The sequence below is a fragment of the Mustela putorius genome, unplaced genomic scaffold (genome assembly GCF_011764305.1).
Source record: "Mustela putorius furo isolate JIRA1106 unplaced genomic scaffold, ASM1176430v1.1 tig00000081_pilon_pilon_pilon, whole genome shotgun sequence".
In the NCBI taxonomy this organism is placed as follows: Eukaryota; Metazoa; Chordata; class Mammalia; order Carnivora; family Mustelidae; genus Mustela; species Mustela putorius.
Genome location: NW_025421272.1, coordinates 1 through 16,318, shown reverse-complemented (window position 1 = coordinate 16,318; position 16,318 = coordinate 1). Strand labels below are relative to the sequence as shown.

Below are 16,318 nucleotides of genomic sequence, written 5' to 3'. Positions count from 1 at the left end.
ATGCTAGTCAGGCTGGTGCCCTAAAAAGCAGTTCTTTCTGACAGGTTTTTCACTTATAGGACATTGTCTCTCTATGGGTATCCTAATATTCCTTTTTAGCAGTGAAGGGAAGAAGACCTTTAATCCGAATCTTAAAATACACAAATTCCTCCTCCTCCTGTACCACCACCTGAAGCGGCCCTTGCCTACCTTATGCAGTGGGGGAAGAGGCAGAAAACACCAAGTAGTTTAGGATCATTCTGCAAAAAATATCTACAACATGTTCTCAATTTCCAGAAGATTAAATATCAAGAATTTAAAAGCCACTGCTCTGATGGCTACCCACAAACAGACCAAGAAAATGGCTATCATAATTTGAGGCAGTTTGAAAAACGGAATGATTAATGCCTCCAACTGCTAGATCTTAAGAGGAGAAAAATACTAATTTAAATCTCCTGAACAATTTTCTTTTGTTTCATAGAAATTTAGACCACCAAAATCATAATAGTTAGCTGCCCCCCAATACCAAAGTATTCACACCTTTTAAGGAAACAAGAAATGGGAAATATTTAATAGTGATTATATTAATATTTAATGATTAAATGGTCATAGCTATTTAGTTGGAAAGTACAGAATAGTATTTATGCCTATTTCATAGAATCTGGAGTAAAATTAAGTCATAAAAACTAGCTTATAAGTGTTGTATCACTGCTTTGCGATTACAGAGTCTATCTCCAATGTGACATCAAGTGGTGACGAGACCAATGGAAACTGCCTGCCTACATGAGAACACAATACTGTCTAGGAAACGCACGCACCTGGAACAACAGAGATCTGGAGGGGGGATGGAAAGGAAGGTTCCAGAATCCTATGAAATACCACTTTTCCACTCCAGTAACAGCAATGGGAATAGAAGGCTCAAGAAGTACTCTGAAGACCATGCAGTTAGATATAATAAAATTCCACTAAAAAATTGGTCTATGTCTAAGTTCAAATGCTCCGCCGCATGAGAAATGGGGTTTCTGCAAAGGCACTGGCTGTGAAGCACAGTCCATAGGCACCCATACAACTCACTTGTACTTCTCATTGATGTTGGAAATCCTCCAGGCATTGTTCATATCAAAACCCATTCGCTCCACTTCGTTTTTAAACCTTGACGTTACATGCTCCCCTAGGGGCCAAGGACAGCAAAAAGAAAGAAATGAATACCATTTTGTAAAACAGGTAGAATAAAAGCATAGCTACCCTGCTCAGTTATATAAATAACATGTACTTAGTTTTAGTTTAAAAAGTCCCTGTCAGCGTAAGACTATACAAAGGAATGAGGAACTAATTTTTAATAGAAATATAGCTAATCCAATTTACATCAGTTTCAGGTCTACAACATAGTGATTCAACAATTACATATATTATGAAACGCTCACTGTAAGTGCAGGTACCATCTGTCACCATACAATTATTACAATATTATTGCAATATTATAATATTGCTTTTATAATTTTATATCACAATATTATGGTAGTTATTACAATATTATTGACTATACTACAGTATTACAATAAAATATAATATTATTGTATTTACAATATTACTATATTCCCTATGCTGTACCTTGTATCCTTTTGACATATTTCTTACTGCAAGTTTATACCTCTTAATCCCCTTCACCCATTTTGCCCATCGCCACCCCCTACTTTGGCAACCAGAAAACTAATATGTTCTCTGTATTTATGAATCTGTATTTTTTTGTCCGTTTTTAGATTCCACATATAAGTGAAATCCTATGGTATTTGTCTTTCTGTCTTATTTCACTTGGCATAATAACCTCTAGGTCCCTCCATGTTGTCACGAATGGCAGGTTTTCTTTTTTATGAGTCAGTAATATTCCTGTATGCGTGTGTATGTACACAACGTGCACATGCGCGTGCATATGCCCCATCTTCTTTATCCATTCATCTATTGATGAACACTTAGGTTGACTTAGGTTGTTCCCATTATTTTGGGGTGCCTAGGCAGCTCAGTGGGTTAAGGCTCTGCCTTTCGCTCAGGTAATGATCTCAGGGTCCTGGGATGGAGCCCCACATGGGGCTCTCTGCTCAGCAGGGAGCCTGTTTCCCATTCTCTCTCTCTGCCTCCCTCTCTGCCTATTTCTCATTTGTCAGGTAATTAAATAAAACCTTAAAAAAAAAGAATTATGTTATCTCATTTAATCACTACTACCAACTCAGAGTGGTTATCACCGAGTTCATTTTACAGAGGATAAAACTGAGACTGAGAGAGGTTATTATGGTAGGTCTGTCCTACCATAATCCAGTCCCTGTCACTGGCTACTCTCCCATTTCCACACCCACAATATACATAAAACATAAAATAAACAAGTTCACCAAGAATAGTAATATAAATCTACAACTCCTCATCAGAAATCCTATGGGCCAGATTTCAAAACTTGAGTTTAAAATTGTATATATAATATAGTATTAGATTAACACTCTCAACAGGGTCTACTAATCAAAACATTAGTATTTCTACAGTGAAATGCATGGATAATTCCCACTAAATGGTAATAAGTAAAGCAGCAAATAGCTTCATGTCAGCTCAGACTGGGTCAAGCTACCAAGTAAGAAGACTCTTGATTTTCAGAGCCTTATAGATTATAGAACTGCAGATAAGAGATCATGAAACTGTAACTTCCAGTACCCAAGAATCTCAGGAAACACCATACTACTAAGTAAAGTGCTAAGCATTTGTAAGAACATCCACCCAAACAAGTATAAACCGCCTACATCTGCGCTAATGAAACTGGCTTTCTCTTCCTAAAGATAGCAAGCAACAAATGCAGAAGTGAACCAAACATAAAAGTCATTAAATCTGAAATAACTTTCTTCCTTGAAAACACACAGAGTCCTAGGGCAGTAAAACAAACAAACAGAAAACCATTAAGCAGTATCTTTATATGTAGTGTTACAGGTTGTAAAATAAATTCTGGTGGGGGCTGGGAGAAACTACAATAATAAAAGCACAAAGCAGACCAGACTGCTTTGGTGATCAAAGTAGAAAGCTTTGCTTTCCCTGGGAAAGGAGCTTCAGAATAGGAAACAGCAATTACTTGAATGAAGGACAATTCTATAAAACTACTTCCCATTTAAACTGCTTTTTGTGAGCTTAAACTAGGTATCATATGTTTCCTGAAGGAGAGCTATAAAAAAATGAGGTGCAGAGATTTAGGAAGAAATAATCAACTGAATGTATCCCATTGTGGAAAAGTTTTAGATGTGATGTCGGCTTTCCAAATAGGAAAAAAGCTGTCTGAAATGGGATGCCATCTGTCTATAAATTTCAAGGAATAGTGACCATCAAGAATATTGGAGAGTCCTTCACTTTTAATCCCCATCTAAAACAGTAAAACTTTAAAAAAAAAAAAAACAGTAAAACTATGACAATTTCCAAGTTCATTAATTAATGAGATTCTTCCCACCTGTAATATAGCTCCAAGTCTTGACAAAAGGTAAATGTAATTAATGACTCTAACATTAGTACCTCTACTCTGGGCACAAATACTCAGCCCTAAAAGGACCCTCTAATTTTAAAATAGTAACTGGCAAATCACCACCACCAGCACTGGCAATTTGCCAAAGAAAAGATTAGAAGTATGAAATTCTTAGAGTATGAAATTCTGAGCTACATACAAAGAAATACATACTTTGTAACAAGCATAAACATGTTACTGTATAAACAAGGAGAACAAGGAGTTTAGTTACCTTTGTATCCTCTGAAACTGCAAGTTCCTAAGTTTGAAACTGACCATCACAACCCAAATAATTAGGTTTTACATCATAAGCCACTGAATGTTTATTTATTTTTTTTAAGATTTTATATATTTATTTGACACAGAGAGAGAGAGAGAGATCACAAGTAGGCAGAGAGGCAGGCAGAGAGAGAGAGAGGAGGAAGCAGGCTTTCTACTAAGCAGAAAGCCCAACGCGGGGCTCAATCCCAGGACTCTGAGACCATGACCTGAGCCAAAGGCAGAGGCTCAACCCCCTGAGCCACCCAGGTGCCCCTGCATGTTTATTTTTAAAAGCTTTACTCAACTACCCACCCTTGCTATGTGGGATACATTTTAATATTTTCTATCCTAGGTGTTTCATTTTGTATTTCATTCCTTAAAACTTTTGATTTTATGACCCACAAGTGGATCACAACTTAGTTGGAAAAGCAATGCTTTAAAAAAAAAAAAAAACTAGCAACAGACCTTAAATACAGGAGTAATTCAATTGGCTTTTACTAAATTGTGTTAGAAGCTCCCTTATGTTTTTCAGCTAGAAAACTGAATGCCAAGCACATCTATTTGCTGATTTCCCTTATGAATCTCCCTCTAAGAATTCTCTGGTTTTCACTGATTCAATATCAGATATACTATCATATCCTATTTTAAATATTACGGTTTTAAGTTTGTTTGGCTTTCAGTTTCCACTGCAACCCTCCTGTCTGCTCTCCCCCCCCCCCCAATGAGGATGTGTCCTTTTTAAATGTTTATTTCTTGTACTAAAAATGCAAACAGTCCAGCAATTCTTTAGTGAGAATGAAAACCTTTTTTAAAAAAGATTTATTTATTTTTTAAAAGATTTTATTTATTTGACAGAGAGAGAGAGAGAGATCACAAGCAGGCAAAGAGGCAGGCAGAGAGAGGAGGAAGCAGGCTCCCTGCTGAGCACAGAGCCCAATGTGGGGCTCAATCCCAGGACCCTGGGATCATATCCCGAGCTGAAAGCAGAGGCCCTAACCTACTGAGCCACCCAGGCGCCCCGAGAATGAAAACTTTTTTAAAGCAATGAGACCCTCTATCATAACCAGTGTCAATAGGCAGTCTAAAAATATCCCCCCCTCAAAAGTCTAGCTCCCTGGGTGATTCTGAGCATTCAAAAGCCCACAATTATACACAGCCTAAAGGTCTGAGAAGAGCCAGTCCTCTATACAGGATGTGAGGAAAAGAACTGCTTCGGAATCAGAGAAGGTGAGAACCAGCCCTCCCAGATTTTCAAATATGGATGGAAGAATCATTCTGTTCTATGAACAAACATTCCAGGACAGTCATCTAAATTTACACTTCGCGGACTTCATTCAAACTCCTAAGACTTGGCTTTTTTACTAAACAGGTAGCTGCACAAGAGTTGTGAGACCCAGACTCCTATGCTGTTCATGGTTCAAGATATGCTTAATGGGCATCTCACAGAAGAGAGATCAGAGAGAGGAGCCTGATGCTACTAAACTAATAACTGAATTGCCCAGTCATTTGTCAGTACCCCTGCTTAATGCTCAAGGACAGAATGATCATCAAGAAGGCAGCTACAATGAAGAGAAGAAAACCAAGCACATGGGAGAGAAGCTTTAAGCTTTCAGTCCATTCCTTTTTTAGAGTTTGAAATGGATCTAAGAGTCAAGAGTTTCACAAAGACTTCTGCAAGTTTCACAGGTAAATTCCAATAGCAATACTGGGACTTCTTCCAAAGCAGATTAAGACTCAGAGCTTATGGCTGGCTTAACTATGACAGCTTCAACAAGTCAGAAACTTAAGATTTATATGAATATAAGGCAATGATACAATTTTCCCATTTCTCTCCTTTCTGACACATTCTACTCTTAGCAGTCTAGGCATAGAGAGACAGAATCCATAAAACCCTTTATTAACTGCTAAAAGACTAAACTCACTTCAACTCTTCAGAGTCTATGTGCTTATGATCTCATATGTTGGAGCAGATTATACAAAGGCATCACTTTGAAATATCTCAAGTGTTGTCTCACCCTAAAGATGACTTGTAAGAATGTGGTTGTCTGGTATGCTCCCACTTGGTGAGTAATGCTGTAGCCACCACGAACACGCAATAATACTGGGCAGAGACAAAAGAACCAGGTTGACTGGCTTTAAAAATGCCACCAGTATTTTTTTATTAGGACCAAGTTTTCCCTCTGTACTCCACAGTGAAAATATATAAAAAGGAAAAAGCCATACATATATATAATAAACACACTCAAATCAAGTCACAGAAGTACAGTAAGATTCCATGTAAGTGGTAGCAGGTTAACTTCAGTGTGGATTTGTGACATTAGAAAGAAACAGAATACAACCTTTACTCAGATTAAGCTCCAACCAATCAGTTACAATGTTATCACCTTGTATATTCATAAAACCCAAAATGTTCTGACAAGTATGGCACATAGGAAGCACTCAGATATTTACTGAACTGAACTCTCTAGCAATAACAGATTTGATCTTCGCGATACCCAGATCAGCTTGGGTAGGAAGAACAGGAATGTCCCAGTCTGAAGAACAAAGGAAACTGAAGTACAAAGACGATAAATGGCTTGCCCAGTATTTTTTTTTTTTTAATTAAATGGTAAAGTAGGGTTTGAGTTCAGGTTCCCTAGTTCTTAGTACTTTACCCCCCAAATACCTCCACCCATCACAAACTAAGGAAAAACAGAACAGTGTTGATATCTGTAAGCTCTGGCAGCCAAAGAATACCAAGTATCATCAGGAAGAGAAGGATCTAGGGACAGAAGTCATCTCAGCTCAAGACACAGCCATCCATAATTAAAAGAGTGAAGTTCTGACCTGGCACACCTTAGTAATAGCCTAGGAGATGGCTCAAATCCAAAAGAAACTAATTTTATCAAGGAAATAAGGAGTCATCTAAAGAGATGAGGAATTTCTAGTCTGTCATTGTGAAAAAGGTTAGGAGAAAAAGCAAGCCTTGCTGACTAACCACCTAAAACTAGGGGTATGCCCATTAGGGTTAGGACTCTTTAACAACTGAAGTTCTTATATAACACTATGCAGCTAGACAGAACTCCCTAACTTCATTATCCTAGGAAATGGTAGAGACTAAAAATTCAGTAAGACACATTGACTAAAAATGCAGCAAAAATACATATAAGATTTGTGCATTTCACTGTATGTAAATTTTACCTTGAAAAAAGAAAAACTTGAAAAGAGCCATAAACAACAATAGTAACAAAATACGATGGCATCTCAATAAAAAAGGAAAATGAAAAAGATGCAATGGATGATCGAGTGAAGTCAGAGACAGTGCAAGCACATTTTCATAACCTTTTCCAGGATGGTGTGAACTCCTGTGGCTGACTCCGGGATTCACTGGCCTGACCAGGCTCATGGGTAGCTTGGATTCCTGAGGCTTTCCTTGTTTTTCATCTCTGCATGCACAACACCCCACAGAGTCAACTCTCAATAGCTGAGAACTGGGGTTCAGTCCTAGCTCTGTCACTGACTGGCAGTGGAACCCAGCAGCAGGCTTTACCTCTGAGTTCCATTTCTGTGGCTCCCAAAACAGAGACTCAGTCTATCCTGCCTGCTTGATGAAATCATGAGGGTCAAACAAAAGTATATATCAAAGCATCTTTAAAAATAAGATGATGTGGGGCGCCTGGGTGGCTCAGTGGGTTAAGCCGCTGCCTTCGGCTCAGGTCATGATCTCGGGGTCCTGGGATCGAGCCCCACATCGGGTTCTCTGCTCTGCAGGGAGCCTGCTTCCCCTCTCTCTCTGCCTGCCTCTCTGCCTACTTGTGATCTGTCTATTGAATAAATAAAAATCTTTAAAAAAAAAAAAAAAAAAAATAAGATGATGCTTACTATTATATTTTAATTATGAACCAGAAACTTCAACCAGTGAATGAGCCAGGGAACAAAGTGATACAAGCAAAGCTAGATTAGCCTCAAATGTTTAAGATCACCCAGGGCAGAATAGTTAAGATATAAAATTCAGGATTAAAAACTGAGGTTTAAAGAAAAAAGTCTCTAGAGTAAGCTGAGTTGGAAGGAGCCTCACAACTCTTCATTGCTTAGAAATTAAAAAAAAAAAAAAAAAGAAATTCAAGACTTCGCTTTCAGGCTGGACGTAATAAAGAACGAGTGTTGGACCAGCAAAGTTCTATTTATGGCAGCCTAAAATTTACAGAAAAATACACATGGAGAAATAACACGAACTTGATCCAAGCCATTTCTGAAGGAAAAAGAGTGGAACAAAGATCTCCTGAGAAGGCAGGAGGCCTGAACTCCAGCATAAGCTCGGCTTCTCTATTTGTCTCAAGGAAAGTCACTGGCCTCTCTAGACCTCTGTTTCATCACCTAGGAGATGAAAGGGGTAGGGATAGGAAATCTCTGACATGAAAAGAAGATAGGGAAAGGCCATTTTGTATGCCACTATTCTGCACGCTACCTTCACATACCTATGGACCTTTGTTCGTGCAACTTGTGCTAACATTTTCCCCCTTTCTCTAACCAATGAACCCTTCCTTATTCTACCTTCAAAACCTACTCAAAAGCAACTGTGAATGTGAAGTCTTCCCAAATGTGTATACAACACTCATGGTTCCCTTCCATTAGGCTCCTTTCAACCCCCATTAAACCATACTATAGTTGTTTTTAGGCCCAATAGACAGTGATACCAAATATAGTGTTCTTCCCTTCCCCTGAAAGGCAGGAAACATGTTCTATTAAACTTAGAAGTGATGGGCACATGCTAGGTGCTCCATAAAATAGATAACGAATGAATACACATATGCTTAGAGTCCCATTTCATGTGAAGGGTACCTCAAACAGTAGTTCAAAAAAGACACTATTTGGGGTGCCTGGGTGGCTCAGTGGGTTAAAGCCTCTGCCTTTGGCTCAGGTCATGATCCCAGGGTCCTGGGATCGAGCCCCGCATCAAGCTCTCTGCTCGGCAGGGAGCCTGTCTCCCCCTCTCTCTGTGCCTGCCTCTCTGCCTACTTGTGATTTCTGTCAAATAAATAAATAAAATCTAAAAAAAAAAAAAAAAAAAAAGACACTATTTGCACATTTTAGAAAGGTCTACCTGGTCTGCACAGGTCTCCATGTTGCTCTTTTTCACTGGCGTAGACCTCCATGCACCAAGCGTGGTATGCAAACGAGAACAGATCTTCTATTTTCGCAGGTGGTCGGATTGCATTGTTCAGTCTCTTAAGCCACTCTTGACACTGCTCAAAGGTTGAGAACTGACACCTTTGTAAAGCCAAACAAGTACGGATGTAATTAGCAGATGGCTGACAATGAAACTTGAGGGAAGCCACCATTTCAAGAGTGCCTACGTCCTGGTGCAGTGACAGCTACAATCAAAAGAGCATCAGAGGTGGCCATTCACACGTTCATCATTTATGATAAAAAGAGGTCCAATAAATTTTAGCCAATGGTACAAAATGCCAAAAAGAAAAAAAATGGACGTGTGAAAAACTTATTTTTAGGCTGATGAAATTGCTTCTGAGATTGATTAATGGTAATTATTAAAGTAAAATGGCAGTGTTCTCTTTCATGAATAAGGTTTCCTTCTATGTCTTCCACCAAAGCTTTAGAAAGGTTGTCAAGAAATAGGTTATAACAAAACAAAAAGAACTTCTCCTAAACCTATCAGGCCAAGCTCAAAAATAAATCACAGCACAACTTTTGGCCAGTTTGATAATAATTTCAAAATCTAACTCAGCAATTAGAATAAATCAGCAACTGTAGATCCAAAATAAGACCCTAAAACTTTCAGCTGTGACCATGTAGAGAACCAAACAATTCTATTAGAAATTGTAATTTTAGGTACATATTGTTTGATTCAATTAGGGCAAAAAAATACTTCACCTTTTCAAATGCAGAGTGTTTAAACTGAGTAATTAATAAATAAGCTTTTTAAATGTAAGTTGTAGTTAGTATCTATCAAAAGCAAGCCAATCTCAATGGCTAAAAGGCAACTTATATATCTTAAAACAAAGGAGGTCACTTGAACCTCTTGCTCATTCCAATCAATGTGGTTCATCAATATGCCAACACACAGTATTTACTGGCACTCCAAAATCAAAGAGATAAGGAATTCAGAACTTCTAGAGCTATTAAATTTAAAAACACATTTCAGGCATCATTTTGCAATCATTAGAGTAAAGATTATATCAGATAAAAACCATAATGGATGTTAAATCAATGGAGAAACTTGATGAAAAGCAGGATATTTTCATTGTCTTAAAGTGCCTTCTATAGATAGTTTATTTGTTGTGAGGGAGAAAATGAAGAAATTGCACAGAAAGCAGGGGACACCTCAACCAGAATGATCAAAATTAACATCACCAATAAGGGACAGATGGACACTGCTTGCCTCCAGATGTAATAGAGTACCCTGAGAAGGATACAACCTACACATATAATACTGTAGCCAAGAATAAAGAACCTCAATTTAATCATAAGGAAACACTGTACAGGCATAAAATGAGAAACATTCAATTGAAAGATTATATTATTTAAAATGTGAATGTCATAAAAGAAAAAAAGGGAGTGAAAAATGTTTCAGAGTGAAGAAGGCTAGAGCGGCGCTTGGGCAGCTCAGTCAGTTAGGTGTCAGCTCAGGTCATGATCCCAGGGTCTGGGACAAGTCCCACATCAGGCTCCTTGCTCAGTTGGGAGCCTTCTTCTCCCTCTGCCTGCCGCTCCCTCTGCTTGTGCGTGTGCGCTCTGACAAATGGATGAATAAAGTAAATAAATTATAAAATAAAATAAAATGAATGAATACATATTTTTAAAAAACTAAGAAGGCTACAGAATCACAGCAACTAAATGCAATACCTGACTTTGCATGGATCCTATCCTGAATAAGGTGGGGGTGAGAGAAATGCTATAAAGGGCATTATTAGGTCAAATGACAAAATTGGAACAAGGACAGTAGACTGGATAAAAGTATTATGAGTGTAAAGTTGTGAAGCCTGATAATGATACCATGGTTATGTAAGAAAATATCCCTATTCTTAGGAAAGCACACCAAAGTATTTCAGGGTGAAAAGCCAGGATTACGTAACTTACTTTCAAATAGTTGAGAAAAAGAATCAATCACTCAAACACACACATGCGCGTGCACACACACACACACACGGCACCTGCAAACAATAAAGCAAATGGGGTAAAATGTTAACAATATTGGTGTTCTTCGTAATATTTTAACTGCTGCACTTTTTTTGGTAAATCTGAAATTATTTCCAAGTAAAAAACTTAAAAATTACTTTTCAAATAGGAAAGTAGCCTAAAGATGAAATATTTCAGGCACTAACTACTCAGAAAATATTCCTAACAAGGCTGACACTCAAAAGCTGTTTTTGTTACCAAACCATGAATCCAATCTTTTAATAATACATAGTTTCCACACTAAAAAACAGCATAAACACATCACATACCTGATAACTTTGCAGTCTTTGCAAGTCAAATGAAGCTGAAATATATCTCGGCATTCAACACTTTCTATAAGCTGTAATGGAACCTGCAATTAAAAAAGACGAAGACCCCTTGTCAAGAAGGCATTAATCCCGCAGTTTTCTCAGTGGGTTCAACAAGAAAGATCCAAAAGCTCTACAAGGGAAAGCAGCAAACAAAGCCACAAATTTATCTGAATCAGTAGTATTCAAGTGATTTACTACTGAGTCAATTAGGGTTTCCCCTCCTTTCCCTATAAATCAATAGCCTCAAGTCCTATCTGAGCAGGAAGACAAGGAATGAAAGAGCAGGGAAACAGGTCATCTCTCAAGTATCAAACTCAAAATCTCTCCAGGTACTACTTTACACACTACAGCTAGCTGTGATTTGCAATGACAAAGCAGCTGAAGGGAACCAGAGTGGTAATCTGGTCTTGTTCACAGAGAAGTGCAGATCAAGGTGACGGCAGGACTACACTTATTTGCCCCAAACAGCAAAGTGGACTTGTGGCTTTGTTTTAGCAAAGGAACATCCTGAAAAACATTGGAAATCTAAACTGCCCACAAGCCACACCGGAAAGATGTGTTTGCTTGTCAGACTCTGTGCTCAGCAGAATAGACCCATCTAACATCTAGATGTTAGAATAAACATTAAAGTGGAGGGAACAGGCCACACAGTGGTCAAAGGTCCTAAAACTACCTAAGTCTAATTTGCTTCAAAAGACCAGGAAGATCCCTGTCTGCCAAGTGGGGCTTGTATGAACAAGCTGGAATGGTCCTCTCCCTGCCAATCTGGTGAGCAGACTCTACAGAACACAGAAGTAAGGATAATAGCGGAAAGGGCTGGGAGAAGGAAAGGGAGGCAGACAGGGAAAGCATCTTAACAGGTGACAAATCTTCAAGCTGATATCAGAATCCTCCCCCTCTTGGATCAATTCACCTTGACTCAACCCTTGGTTTCAGAAACTAATTTCTAAAACTTCTCAAGAGAGCCTGGTAAAATAATTGTAGATACACTCACTCTTTAGAGAAGGGGTAGACTACTGTTTCTTATACTATATCATGCCCAGGCAAAATATAGCTCTGACAATTCCAAGTAGCATTCCAACAAATCATGTTTAGCACAGGAAGAGACAGGCAGTCTCCAGCACAGAAACAAGAGAGTGCTGCCTGCACAAGGTGGCCATCATCTTAGCTGAGCCAGTTTCAGAAACGGGCTTCCTGCAAACTCTGCCCCACCACGCAATTGCCAGAGTTAGCAGAGAACTCTCAGAAAAATGATGTGAGAATCAAAAAGAAGCCCAGTGCTGGATGTCTGGGATAAGAAACAGAAACTGGGGCAGGGATTAAACAAGAGAAGCAAACAAAATAATATATAGAAAATGGGAGTTTTTACCTCAGAACTCAGAACCTTCTTGCTTAGTTCTAAGTCTATAAAACTAAAACTTCCCTCATAATAGGACTGGGAGTAAGTGAAGAAATCTTGTATTCTGAGAAAAAATGAACTCTGGCCCTCTGGGGTTCTTTTTTTTTTTAAGTTTTCTGGTTTTTGTTTTTTGTTTTTTTAAGATTTTATTTATTTATTTATTTATTTATTTATTTGACAAGACAGAGATCACAAGTAGGGAGAGAGGCAGGCAGAGACAGAGGAGGAAGCAGGCTCCCTACTGAGCGAGAGCCCATGCAGGGGCTCGATCCCAGGACCCCGGGATCATGACCTGAGCCGAAGGCAGAGGCAACTGAGCCACCCAAGCGCCCCTGGCCCTCTGTTTTTCAGTCCAAGTGCTGTGAGAAACTGTAGCTGATGCAGCTAAAAATTCTTTCAAGACCTGTACATCTCAGAAGGAAGAAGGCAATATACATCAACGGGTAGGGATAAGCTGTAATGGAAGAACACATATTAAAAAGATAGAGATAGGTGGCACCTGGGTGGCTCAGTCTGTTAAGCAGCCTCAGGGTCCCAGGATGGTGCCCCACGCCAGGCTCCCTGCTCAGGGGCAAGTCTGCTTCTCCCTCTCCCTAAGTTTGTGCGCACACATACACACTGCCACTTTCTCTCTCCAAAATAAATAAATAAAATCTTAAAAAAAAAAAAAAGATGGAGATTGGAAGAGGACACTGATCTGTCTGCAGGTCAGTCCTTTGGGTGCCCTATAAGACACTTATACTGCTTTTGGATGCCCTGTAACAGACTCTCATATTGCATTTGCTTTGTTTTAATATAACCCCTTTCCCTTCTCCCTCCCTCCCCAAAAGTGACTGCAAGAATGGCAATTAAGAAGCCTGAATTCTAATCTCAAATTTCTAAAATTTTACCAACTAAATCTGCCTACTTCCCAATTTCCTTGGGCCAATTTCTAACCTGCTTCTATGTTTTCTGAACATCAAATGGTCACAGCACAGGAAGTCCCAGGCAGAGGGAACAGGAAGGGTCTGGAGTGGAGTGAGAGTAGCTTTACAAACCCACATGGAAAGGCTACTCTCTCAGAAGTCACCTGCATCCCAGGTCCCCTTCAGTCACCTTCCTTATAACTATAAAATCTGAAAACCAACTAATGCTAATAGCAGCTGCTGGAGGAAGTGAACGAGTCTGTGCTACTGTGCTATAAGGAAGAGATAAGCTTTACATGCCCTACTGTTGGATCAGCCTGTGTCCAGACTTCCAGAATAAAGAAACACCTTAGAGCATGCAAAATATTTGCTACCTAAAATGCATTTGATATGCAAATTTTCACACATTTTAACATCACAAATTTAAGGAAAAGGCTAAAAATACCAGATGCTAGTATGCAGATACTACTAGCAAATCACCATAAACCACCATGTGTACTCAAGTCATAGATATGGAAAACAGATTTTAATGTTCATGCAGACTGTCACATGCAGGGAAGTTTAATATGCAGCAATTAAAAAAAAGAGAGACATATAAGAGAGAAATAAGTGATTTTATATACCAAATGAACAACTCCCTTTTTTCTTCTCCTATCTAGCCCAACGTTCCCTTTGATGTTCCCTCCACAGACTGCCTCCTCTTCCAAAAATGCAGAACAGGCCTTCTCCTCTTACACACCCAACCAAAACACACGAAGTTTCTCTACTTTAAGGCCTGCTCCATTACTTTAGGTTTCTCAGTTTTCCTCACACATCAAGAGGATCTCTTACCATTTCTGTAAGCAGGCAAACCCCATATTCAACCCTACTAGCAAACAATTATAAATTGTCTTCAATCCATACCATTGAATCCAGGCCATTTTATAGCCCAGGGAGGTTAAGCTTCTACACTATAAGCTAGTGGCAAAGACAGGACCAGAATCCATGCACCTGTCTTCTAGCCCAAGCTCCTTCCATTATAATGGTGCACCTTTCCTTCTTCCTCTAAGATTGCCCCTCCTTGCTGTATGGGCTCTACTTTAATGTTTCTCTCAGAATTAAGTGGGCTCTCCATCAGGGACCTTCAAGAGGAGAATAGAATTTAAACCAGAGTCCTTATGTACAGTTCTATCCATGGAAGAGTACGAAAAAATCTAAAGTCACATACATTCAAATCCTCCCTAGAAAACTGATTCAGTGTTTTGTAGCAACTCATTTTCTTTTTGCTTCTTTCGCCTCTACCTTCTTCCTGCAAGACAATTTTAACTTCCTTTACAGTGATTTTCCTCTTATAATCTCCACAAAACTCGTGCTCAAACGATGCATCAAACACACTCAGTGCTGTTAATTTCTCAAAAGGCCAACAGTTACATCATGGGCATCAAAATCATAAGAGCATCAATCCAAAAAAGCAGAAGAGCAGCAGTTAAAAATTATAATAGACATGCACAGTATTAAAGATCCATAGTACTATCTCACTCCAGAGGGAATTTTACGTCATCATATCCTAGTATGTTTACTTTAATTCTTTCTCAGTTTGTGTGTGTGGACATGCACATGTGCAGTATTTTTAAGCACCAGAATTTAAAAGTGGGATAGGTCTACCTTTTAAAAACAATGCCCTTTTTATAGCCTGAATGGAAAGTACTAATTCTGTACATCCATTTGAATTAAAAATGGCAGTAACTGAGTGAAAATAATGAGTCTAAACCTAAAATCTGTAATAAGCTGTTAAGTATCTGGGCTCTAAATCTTATATAGAAACCAGTCAGAAGAAGACTGTCACCAGTTAAAGATCCAAACTCTACTGCTCACCTTTTATACTTACAAGCTGCTCTTCTAGCACTGATGCAGACACTTCTGCTGGCATATGAATACTGCGGCCAAGGTACATGAAGGAAGGGTTGACAGTAACCTCCTTCTGATACTTGGGTAATAAAGATTTTTGCTATACTACAGTTAGACAAAAGAATGTGAAAAAACGCTAAGGAAAATGTTTGCAGGTGCTACACTTGCACATTTTTCCTAAAAAGCATTAACAGGCCAGCCTGGAAATAGAAGCTTTACTATCTTTTTAAATACTAATTTTGATTTTACAAATTATTCCTAGTTGAAATTCACTTTACATTTTTTGAGGATCACAATTCCATCTGTTTATGTACACACTATGGGGCTTTTTCCTCACTCTACAAATTGTTCTCATCATAATGTACCAGTAACACTTTGTCTAGTAAAATGGAAGGGACTCATGCAGAGAGGACAAATTCTGCTGCTTTGCAAGGTGAGCTTCTGACAGTCAAAACCAACTTGTTCCAAAGCACGGTGCAAAAACCACCTAGGATTCTCATGCTACTTACTGGGATTTCAGAAGCAGCAGACTGAGAGGCAGTCTATTGAATTACACAACAAAAATTGTTTTAAATTTTCATGAATTCACTTGAACACTTGTTTATAAATGAGCTGAGCAAAGAAATAAACCTGTACATATGCAAAAATACAGTTTTGGAAAAGCACAGAATGGGAGCAATTCATACCTTAAATGTTACAAATGAACTCTCCTATAGATGTTCTTTATTCTAGGACTTGAAAAACTGATACCCAGTGAATATATTTAAAGTAATGATATTATGGTATCTAAATCTACAGGCATGTTTTATTCAATGTGCTGTAAAATTAAAAGTAAATATATGATATCAGGTAGCTATTTAAAACTTGATGGTAA

General features: G+C 38.6%; 1 protein-coding gene across 1 annotated transcript in view; it reads right to left on the bottom strand.

Annotated features, from left to right (window-relative positions):
- MTMR3 (myotubularin related protein 3) overlaps positions 1–15,986 on the bottom strand; it is a gene marked incomplete at its 5' end in the record, with an annotated part of 42,367 nt that extends 26,381 nt beyond the window's left edge. The window contains 4 exons of the mRNA XM_045062724.1: positions 1,054–1,150; positions 8,850–9,016; positions 11,212–11,294; positions 15,954–15,986. Of these exons, the coding sequence (XP_044918659.1) occupies positions 1,054–1,150; positions 8,850–9,016; positions 11,212–11,294; positions 15,954–15,986 (380 nt within the window). The remainder of the gene's footprint in view (positions 1–1,053; positions 1,151–8,849; positions 9,017–11,211; positions 11,295–15,953) is intronic.
- Positions 15,987–16,318: the final 332 nt, after the last annotated feature.